Below are 10,897 nucleotides of genomic sequence, written 5' to 3'. Positions count from 1 at the left end.
AATTTTAAATTTAGGACCAAACTGTACCACGGCTAGGGCTTCTATACACTCAGTAATGCAGTTCTGTCCATAACTCTATGTCAAACTAGTGGTGGACCCAACCGTGGTGTAACCAGACTTTGGCTAATGGGAGTGCTTTAAAAGGTGGGTTATAGCATGGCTGGTGTGGCTCAGTGGTTGGGCATCGACCTATGAACCAGGAGGTCAGGGTTCAATTCCGTTCAAGGGCACATGCCTGGATTGTGGGCTCAATCCCCAGTGGGGGGCATGCAGGAGGCAGCCGATCAATGATTCCATCATTGAGGTTTTAACTCTCTCCCCCTCTCCCTTCCTCTCTGAAATCAATATCTATCTATCTATCTATCTATCTATCTATCTATCTATCTATCAATCAATCAAAGGGGGTTATACTGAGCTCTTTCATTAAGATGGGGAATGGAAAAATCTTTGGACCTTTCAACTTAATTTCATTAAATCTTCTAGAGTACCAGATTCAGATTTTGGGACACCCAAATGAATAAGAAGCATTTCTTTCCTTAAAGGAAAGAAGAAATGTAACCATTTAATTCTGAGTATGCAGTACAGTTAAGTGAATTGCATAATTTTGTACAGAGATCAATAAATACTATATTTTTCCAAAGTGACTTCTTTTGTTCTTCTATTTGCCAGCCTATACGAAATGTTTATGTGGGTTTTTTATTTTCTTTTTCCTGCTTTGCTTTTTCAGGAAAAAACAACTTTCAACATATGGTATGTATAAATATAAAGTTTATTTAGCATAGTGTTTAGAAAAATAAGTTCACATCATTTCAGAAAACAAATAAAACACTTAATTGTCCAGGCATAAACCCCTATTACAGTACAACATACATACTTTAGATCTCTTTGGTTGGGTAATTAAGCACAGAAATGTTCTGGGACATGCTCTGTGTGCCATCACCTAACAGTGCAGTAAAGACTCTGTTACCCCATCCCATGATATACATTCTGTATAGATTTTCTCTTTGTGTAAGGCACAGTAAAACCATATTGAGTATATAACTGGTTGCCTCTAAACATACAGTACATGCAACTAAAGAATAAAATTTTTTTTGATAACCCTGAAAGCCAAGAGTCACATGCTATATAATTTTGATTAATAAAATGTATGGTTGTAATATTAAATCAACATGATGTATCAATTAGATACAAAATAAATGTTAGGCTCTAATCATCTAAGTTCTAGGAAGGCTTTGAAACATCTTCTGTAAAATGTTAAGTCTTTCCCTCAGTTTTCCTGAATTATTTATATTTGTATGAGATGATCTGTCAAAAACATTTTAAAGAATGAACTTCTGGCTATGTACTAATGCACACTTGTCTAAGATGTAGCAGGGCAGGCTGCAACACATGCCCAATAATCCAACTTTTACCATGCAAGATGTAAGGGCATATACAAGGTGATTTAAGGTCAGTGTGCAATTTAACTACGGATATTTATCTATGGCTATGACGTCTACCTGCCTTTCGTAACACAAGAAAGGCACTGAAACGTACACAATTCAGTCTTTTCATTGCTATAAATATACATGAGCTATAAAGCAGTACAACACAGGTGCTTTTGCTTGATTGAGGAACAAATGCACCTTCTCTTTAAACAATAGACTGTCCTTTACTAGATGTAACTAAGAGCTATAAAGCCAAATTCTGGTTGATAGAGTGCATAGTTAGGCTCACATCAAAAATCCCACAGCCAGCCGCAGGGGTTGGGGTTTGCAGGGAGAGTTATTTACCCCTATTCTGATTCCTCTGTGGGGATCATTAGAGGGTCATTTGCAGCATCTTCAAGCATTGGTTTATGTAGGAGAGAAATTCTGCCACATGAACTCCAAGGGTTCTGAGGTCTGGCCCTTGGTATTGCAAAAGACATTTGCAATTCTGTGCATGGAGATCATGGGATTTATCTTATTTCATTCACATATACATGGGCTACATACCAACCGGCCCGTAATTTACTGAAAGAATAGAAAAGAACCGTAAGTTCTTTATAATGTGCATTGATTCTTACCTGGTATATTGTGTAGCTACCTGGAGTAATTGTAGGGTTATAATTACATCACGTTGGGAGTATGAATGGATTTCTAGGTAAGTCTTAAGTTTTGTGCTATCTTTTCTTTTTCTTATGGGAAAAAAGAGGAAGAACTATGAATAAAAGAGGCTTATTATATTTTTGGAAGACAGAAAACCTTTCCAGTTATATATATATATATAACATATACAACTTTTAAAACCTTCCCACCTCCCTTACTGGATGGTTATTTTTAAATAATTAATAAACTCTTGATATCTGCAGCAATCAAGTGGAAAACATCATTTTCATGTAAACTACACCATGTAATTAATCTCAGTAACATGATCAGCACACACCCAAAGAAGAAACAAGCTGTATAAGTAGTGGTGGAGTGGAAGAGAATTCTAAAACACCTGACTTTGTAAAAAACAAAATGAAAAACAGGTAAGTTTCAACAGTTTAGAAACATTAATCAATTCTATAAAAAAATGGGATCTAAGTTCTTTATCAAAATGATGGAAGAGGAATTCTTCATTGGGCTCTTCATCTATGCCTGCCAAGTTCCATTTGCAGTAACTTCCATTTGACAGAAGTTAAATCCTCTATGGCCCTTATTCAACATGCTCGGCATGCAGTGATCTAGAGTAAACCCTTTGTTCTGATATTGAAGAAAGCAAGTTGTAGTGACACGTTTATGTTCAACAACTTTAAGTCATCTCTGAAGAGATCATTTTCCCACTTTTCTTGCTTTTCAGAGATCAGAGACTTTACTCACTAGAGAAAGATATTTGCATTATTACAACTTGTGTTCAGAGTCCTGATAAAAATTGTACCCACAGCTCACAACATTATCAAACAAGCTTCTGACAGAAACTCCAGAAGATTTACTTTTGAAGAAGACATGATAATATAGTGCAAACAACAGTCATATGTCATAATGTAAGATCTGATTCAAAACATTTAGAACTAAGTTTCAACAGGATAGAATTTTGCTCAATAGAATCTACATATTCTCTCTTTACTTTAAAATGGTTGTTTTCATAGCCTACAGAATTGATTCTACGTGATAGTCTAAATTGTTATTTTCATTGTAATGAAAAGCATTAACAGTAATTGATTGTTCACCCATTTGCATCATAAACATTATACATAATAATAAAAGCAAAACTTAAGTTCTTCGATTTAAAGCAATTCTGTGGTGAAATTAACCCTGTTAGAATAGTAGAAAAGAGCCATCAGTGCTTCTGTTGACACTTCTGTACCTTAGTAAGAATAATAAAAAGGCCACAAGGTAAAAAGGCACATAGAATTCTATATAAAACATATTTAAATGAATCGGAGAGCTGCTAAATAAAGAACAAGGATGTGAAAAAAAGTACCAAAATTCCAAAATTGGGAGTTGGATTTCCTGTTTCAGTGTTATTAATATTGACCTTAATAGACTCCTGATAAAAATCATTACTTTCAGAATTCTACAAAAAGTAAAACTTTGTTGGAAATAACTATGTTCACTTCCTGTTCAAACAATAAAAATAAATTAAACAGTAAGAAAACATTTTTCTTTTTAGTTCATAGTGTCTGAAGTATCAGAGAAACATATACAGTATAAATAAAATTCACTGTACTTACTCAAATCCTTGCTTATAGGACTAATATATTTACACTCATACTGAAATTTGTTTCAGAGTTTTTAGTGGAGTTGCAAACTTTCTCAGCCACACAGAACTATTAGCAATCACATTTGGAAACATATAGAGACAAACCAAGACTTTCACAAAAATGTTGAAAAACAGAAATGCATATATTCAAAAATATACCCTTAGAATAGTGGAGTACCATTTATGCTACTTAACCTTATCAATGCCCATGGAGTAAAAGTAAACAAAAAGAACTGTATTGTTTCTAATGCTCTGTAGGGATATTTAATTTTGTTAGGTGCATACATTTTTAATTTAAAAAACTATCAAGTTCCATTTGACCTCAGAATTATATTAAGTCAACCAAATGATACACTTTGACTTGATATATTCCATCTCATTCCTTTGTCTCCATCTATTTAAGAGAGAACATATGTGAAGAAAAAGACTGCAGTAATGCAGTCCTCCTTCTGTATGTTTAACTGTGATCTTCATGCAGATCAATCCAAAGTCTCTTGAATGCATTTACTTGCAAAACTAGTGTTTCCCTTTAAATGGGAAAATGCTTTATGTCCTCAGGGCTTTGTGAAAAGATTTGCTGTCTGATGCCAGAAAAAAAAAGGGGGGGGGGGGGAGGAAGGGAGATAAAGTTTATAAGTCTTGCATATCTTCATCCAATTGGACGGTTTGGAGCTTGGCAAGCTCTTTTTTGTCTGTTTCCAGGTCTTCACAGACAGTCTCAACCATGCCCTCTAGGACATACTTGGATTTGGAGTCCAGCATCATTAAGTTGCTTGTGGCTTTGCTCTCTGAATTTGTTAAGAAATTCTCTTTTATGTTAGCTACTGATTGCAGAACCAACCGATGTTCTCTGACAAAATCCTGGTGTACTGCTGGGGATGGGTGACCCACCTGATCTTCAGCGGTAGGAACTATTTCCCCAAGGGCAGCCTGGGTCAGGGGGACGGACAATAGATCTTGACCAGTAATAAGGGAGCAGTTCTGAAGAGTTGCATAGTTAGTGCTGCTGACAGATGTCACAGTAGATTTGCTTGCCACAGGTGCAGACATTGGCTGGCTATCAGCAATGTCAGGGTTTAGTTCGGTGGGATTGAGTAGGGTAGGGGGAGTCAGGGAAAAACTGTGAGTTGGGGATACATTAACTAATGAGGAGGCCAGTGGATGGAGGCCACTCCCCGAGATACTTTCAGAAGATACATTTGCATTTACTTGTGCATTCTGATTGACAGGCATCAACTGAGAAAAGACCAGGCTCCTCTCCAAGCCCTCTTGTTTAACAGATCCTATAGTCTGGCCTGAATTAGGAACAGTGTACACCACTGCACTGGGAGCAAGAGAGCTCAAGAAAACCTTGCCTTGCTGGACTGTGGTAGACTCACTTGTAAATGTGCTCCCATCTGAAGTGCTTGAATTTACTGAAATATTACCTAAAAAAAAAAGTACAGATGATCATTGATAAAACTGATAAGGAAAGAAAAAAGTTACTTTTTTACACACATGACTTTCCTCAAGTTCAGTAGAATCACCCCGAGCACTTAAAACTAGAGAGTCCCAGGCTCCACTCCTAAAAGTCTGGCTCAGTAAGTTCTAGAACAGGTGTATTTTTAACTCCCCGAGGAATTCTGATGACCAAGTGGGAGTGAGAACTACTGGTTTAGAAACCAAATGTGAAAAAACAATCTTTTCCAAGTTCTAATTTTAGTCAAGTTTCTGGTTCATAAAAAAATATTCATTATTTTCCATATAGATCCCAACTTGTTATCTTTCACTTAGTTGATAGTTATTACTAACTGTGTCAGTTAGAATTAGAAAACACAAATGCAAAATAAAATGCCTTTGTTCAGGACAAGCTCAGTAACTCACATAACATATACCAGTAAATGGAAATGTAGAAAATGCCACATAAAATGAGTTACCCTGGGGCTTAATGGTAACCATATAAACCTGTACAGACAAGTTGCAAGCTTTCACCAAACTAGCCATAAAATAATGTCAAGTCAACAAAACATTCAGTAGGATATGTTTTTCTTTCCTTGTGCCAATACAGTTCTGAATTTTTGGTGTTGTAGTGATAGGAAAAATTAATGATAATAATGAAATGGGCTTTAAAAAATATAGATTAATATAAAGAACTAGAGCTAATGCTTCTCTAAAAAGTTTGAATCTTTTGAGGCTCTTGTTATTATAGTCTGCAGAGACCAGAAGTAGAAAAAGAAATGTAAGTAGAAAGCTGAGAAGATGTGCAAAACAGGTAGGTAACTCAGATAATGTAGATGAATCAGATTCTTGCCCCAGCTCCCACCATCAAATAAAACTTTTCTTTCTGATTCTTTACATAGGCATAGTGAAATGATGGCAATTATCTTGCCACTGAAGGAAAGGTAGACGTGGGGGAGTTTTGTGACAGAATAGTTTCAGAAGAGCTATTTACCCTGATCTTGAATTTGATGTTCAGTAAACTCTCTTTATCATTTTGAGAAAACAGCCCAATAGTAAAGGGAATTCAAGTAAAACATTTGTCTTCTTGAATTACTACAATAATTTTGTGATTATATTACCACTTACATTGATAAATCAATGCCACAGAGCTATTTATGTCTTCCAAACATTTTAAAATATCCTAAATGCAAAGGAATGTCTTTAAAATGAAAAAAGAAAAGAAAAAGAAAACAAACACACTATATTTGAACTTAAAAAATTAACCACTTGAAAATATTCATCATGGAAATACTTGTGTTAAGAAAAACATTTCTATGTATGTTTGGGCTCTTTCCTAATGTTAATGTTTGTTCTAGGCCGAATGAATGAAAAAGGTTTTTATTTGAAAAAGTTTAACTTCAACTGAAGTATGCCTTAAAATTCCTGTTGGCTGCTAAACTGTAGCAAAAAATATCTGAAATAGATGTTTACTTTCTTGTGTTATGTGGTTGTGAAATTGATTGCCAGCGCATATGTGAACAAAATAATCAGTTATTTTTTGGTAGTGCCATAAATAATATAATAAATGTGACATTTTCCCAACTGCTATTAAATATAAATAAAGCAATGTTTATGAATGTATAGAAATTATAACATATCAATGAAGGGGGAAAAACAGATGTAATCTAAAACTTGACATTTAAATATAACTGCAATTAAATTATAAATTGAACCATAATTTAAAAATCAGCTAAAAAATCCAATTGAAAAATGATACAGATACAAAGTATAACTTTGGCCCTGACCGGTTTGGCTCAGTGGATAGAGCGTCGGCCTGCAGACTGAAAGGTCCCAGGTTCGATTCCAGTCAAGGGCATGTACCTTGGTTGCGGGCACATCCCCAGGAGGGGGTGTGCAGGAGGCAGCTGATCGATGTTTCTCTCTCACCGATGTTTCTAACTCTCTATCCCTCTCCCTTCCTCTCTGTAAAAAATCAATAAAATATATTTTTTAAAAAAACAAACAAAAAAAACAACAAAGTATAACTTTGTAATGATGGTAAAATAGGAAAAAACCCTTATTTTCTCAGATTATAAAGTAAGAAAAATATGTAGATATTCTGCTTTCCCATATAAATGCCAACTTTAGAAAGATTATCTATCTTGTCTAGGTATTTTTAAGAAAGGCTCAGGTATCTCTTTTTGAGAAAGGCTGAATCCCCAAATGCTTTATTAAGAACTGCAATACATTACTACAATGAAGAAACATTGCTTCCTGGACCCATCTGGTTAAACTTAAGCCTTCCAGTCACCCAGACAGTCTAAGGATTGACAGCTCTGTCATTTGAGTTTAACTTTTTAAACTGAAAATGCTATTTTTATTCATATTAAAGAACCCATTAAAAAATTAGTCATTAGTTTGCAATACTTTTCTATGGTAGCACTTTTCTAGATTACATGTGAAAAGTATTTCTGCTTTTCTCCTCGCCCAATCTATATACCAAGCTTTCTGGCAAATATGTTCTCTAAAATGTTACATACTGTTTGGAAATTTCCTAAAGCGAGACAAGGGATTAGATCCACATTAAAATATTATAAAACTAAGCACTTTGGCTTTCCCTGTGGTTTTCATATTTTTGCCCTCTGTTGGATAGTGACTTAGCTTAATCCTTTCCATAACCTGGAACAATGAAAAAATAAATAGTATGCTGCAGGACTGTTGTGTTTTACTACCATTTTACCTAAAGAGAAACAAATGCACCGAAAGTAATTCACTCCATTACAATTTTTCCATTAATGCCTCAAATAAGCTGAAGTAGATCACAGTTGTTATAGATTATTTGATAAAGCCATTTTATAGGAAGCTGACCTTTAAGGCAAACAATTACTTATTTTGTGTTGATAAAACAATCTGGACTTTCAGACTTGCTTGTAGGAAGGCAACCATGCATTAATATCGCGCTCTCTTGAATGCAATGGGATATGCAACCTTCACTGCCATTCTGACCATTCCTGTTTCTATATTAAAAAAAAAAATGACATAGAGCCATCCAGACTTGGTTAAAGTCAGTGAAGAATTGGCATAACAGCTTCTGGTTTCCCCAATTTTAGATCAGTGCTTTCTTTAGCAGATTGTTAGTAAAGCCACAAGCATATAAAATAAGGCTTACAGTCGCCCTCACTAATAAACTGCACTTAGGAGGTGAGTACACATGCAAAGCAATAGACAGCCAATCACATGCTCTTCTGGTTTTCCTTTAGATCTGTTAGTCTTATTTAAAGGAGGAACAGGAATCAAACACAACTGATTCAATCTTGCTCTTCTAAAACACTCTACAGTCAAATAAATAATGCTTAGGTAAAGTGTACACATTCTTATCAACTGCTTCACTAACTATGTGTTCTTAGCAATATTAATTTTTAATCTTAAAATGTCAAACAATGGGTTATTTTGTAAGCACCGATTGACTTATCGTATTTCTATCATCGTAGACCTGACAAGACTTGCTATGAACTGTATTTTTCCATTCAGTTGCTAGGAAAATAAAAGCCCATCTCCATGATGCCAGGGAAGCAGGCAAGCTGCATATGACACGGGTATTGTGAAGGAGGAGAAACAAATCAAGGCTATTCTGCAGCTGGGGCTGCCAATAGGGTACCTGAACAGTCACATCAATCCATAGCTCTCACCAAATGTGTCACTTACAGCAGCTGGCTAAACATGACTGGTGCATTATAGTACCAAATGAGAATGTTACCTTGTGAAGCTGCCCCTGAAACAGGAGGCAGCTGCAGTGGAGAGAATCCAATGCTTCCATTAAGAAACTGGCTGTTGGCTCCGGAATTGGGGATCTGGACAATGCCATACTGATTAATTTGCACTGGTGTAGTAAAAGTCACGACAGAGCCTCCGTCCTGGGAAGCCACTGTTTGAATGCCTTCTCTTTTCACCTCAGTGCTGGGGATCAGCCCCGGGAACGACACCGGAGCACTGGGGCTGTAGGAGCTGGTGGCTGCCGAGTTAGCTGAAGAACTCTGGAGGACTTTGAATTCCTTCACGTCCTGGGAGGCAGAGCCCAGTATGTCAGTCATGGACATACCATTGCTCACAATGTTTGATGCCATTTTGGGTGGGTTCAATGACACTGTCTGTGTATTTCCCACATTTAATCCATTTAGGATAACTCCGTTGGGTCCCTGAATGAAAGAATTACCATTAAGGAAGACAGGTGAAGTACTTGCAGGTACCAAGCTTCCATTCAACAAAACTCCAGAGGAGCTTAATATCTTAGCATTTCCAATTTGTTGCATGTATACTGGCTCCATGTGACTGGAAAGGCTGAGGTTGGTGACACCATCAGATGAACCGGAGAGTGGATGAGGAGACAAATCCTCATGACCCTTGCTGGATTCATCTTCAGTGCTGGGATTGCCGTCTGACTCGCTGTATTGAGAGGGAAATCAAGGCATGAAGGTCAGAGGGCTGACATTCTACATAGTGCCATTTGTGTGGAAAACCAGCTTCCAACCCCATTAAAGGTAGCATTCAAGGAAAGCACAGCAGGAAATCCTTTAGTCCTGTTTAAACTATGAGGCCTTTCAGCAGATTCTGACCAGACAGAAAATCTGGGAAGATGTAAATTCAACAGAATTTATAGGAGAATTATTTTTATAGCATTGAAGTTTTTCCTTACTGTTAAATATGCCACTACCTACCAGTATACCATAGAAAAAAACTCATTAAATAATGTGGTCAGTCTTTCCTGTTTAGGAACTCCTTCCCCTCCCTTCACACCAATTCAGATTAGTGTGATTTTGAAGGTAAATGAAAGTGCAAAAGGAGCAGGAGGTGGAAAGTGTTCTGTTTTGTTTGTCAGGTAGTTAACAAGATATCATTTTCTCACCTGCTCCCAAACTTCTACTCCACCAGACTGACAACTCTTTCATTCAACAAAGTGGCTGGCCTTGTAGGAAAGGCACTTTCAACCCAAGAACTGTAATGTGCAGTCGCCCTTGAATCCAAAGGAAGTCATAGGGGCCTAGTTAACACACACCATCCAGTGCCCTGGTGAGGTGGGAGGGAAAGGGTGGGTCACTCAGCTGCCTAGTAACTATCAGACCCCTCCCCAGCCAGCACCCTTGGTCCTTCTATTCCACACAGGACTGTTTCTCAGCTCCCCAATTTGGGGGGAATAAGAAATCCAGGGAAGGGTACTGGTGGGGGTTTCCCATTTGGTCTGAGGGTAGGTAGGTGGGGGAGAAATGGTGGGTAGGACATTGCTCGGTGGGACTTGGCCCATAAGAAGATCCGACATCCCTGCGGTGCCCAGCGGTCGGTTCGCTTTCATGCCGAGGGGAGGGGATTACTGTGGCTTTGGGCTGCGGGGCCAGGAGCGCAGAAAGCGCTTTGATTTACGAGCTGAGGCTGAGCCGCCGTCGCCGTCTGCGAGGGTGACTCACCGGGGGTGCGGGTGGGAGGTAGATCCGGAGAGGGGCCTAAACCAGGCAACTGGCAACTGGGCCCGGGGCGGGGGTGGGGGGTGGGGTAGGGTTGGAGGGGGAGAGAAGCAGGTAGAATGTGGTGGAGGAGACCCGGGGAACGCGCCCCGCCCCGGAGCGAGCTGCAGGGCAGCTGGCCTGCGCCTGGCACCCGCTCTCCACCCTCTGCCTCCAGCTCCCGGGATTCTGTCGGGGCTCGAGCCACGGGATCCGTGGCCTCAAACGGGTGTGGGGGCAGGTGGCGTGGAGTTACCAACGCGCCTCCTCTGGGT

General features: G+C 38.3%; 1 protein-coding gene across 2 annotated transcripts in view; it reads right to left on the bottom strand.

Annotated features, from left to right (window-relative positions):
* Nucleotides 1-751: 751 nt before the first annotated feature.
* SIX4 (SIX homeobox 4) overlaps nt 752-10,897 on the bottom strand; it is a 12,590-nt gene continuing 2,444 nt past the window's right edge. For both annotated transcript variants that reach the window (XM_006096041.3, XM_006096040.3), the window contains 2 exons: nt 8,885-9,570; nt 752-5,135 (listed from right to left, as the gene is read on the bottom strand). In XM_006096041.3, the coding sequence (XP_006096103.1) occupies nt 4,339-5,135; nt 8,885-9,570 (1,483 nt within the window). In that variant the 3' untranslated portion in view covers nt 752-4,338. The remainder of the gene's footprint in view (nt 5,136-8,884; nt 9,571-10,897) is intronic.

Source organism: Myotis lucifugus, unplaced genomic scaffold, assembly GCF_000147115.1.
Source record: "Myotis lucifugus unplaced genomic scaffold, Myoluc2.0 scaffold_166, whole genome shotgun sequence".
Lineage (NCBI taxonomy): Eukaryota > Metazoa > Chordata > Mammalia > Chiroptera > Vespertilionidae > Myotis > Myotis lucifugus.
The sequence above is the reverse complement of the archived record's forward strand: the minus strand, read 5'-3'. Positions and strand labels throughout refer to the sequence as shown.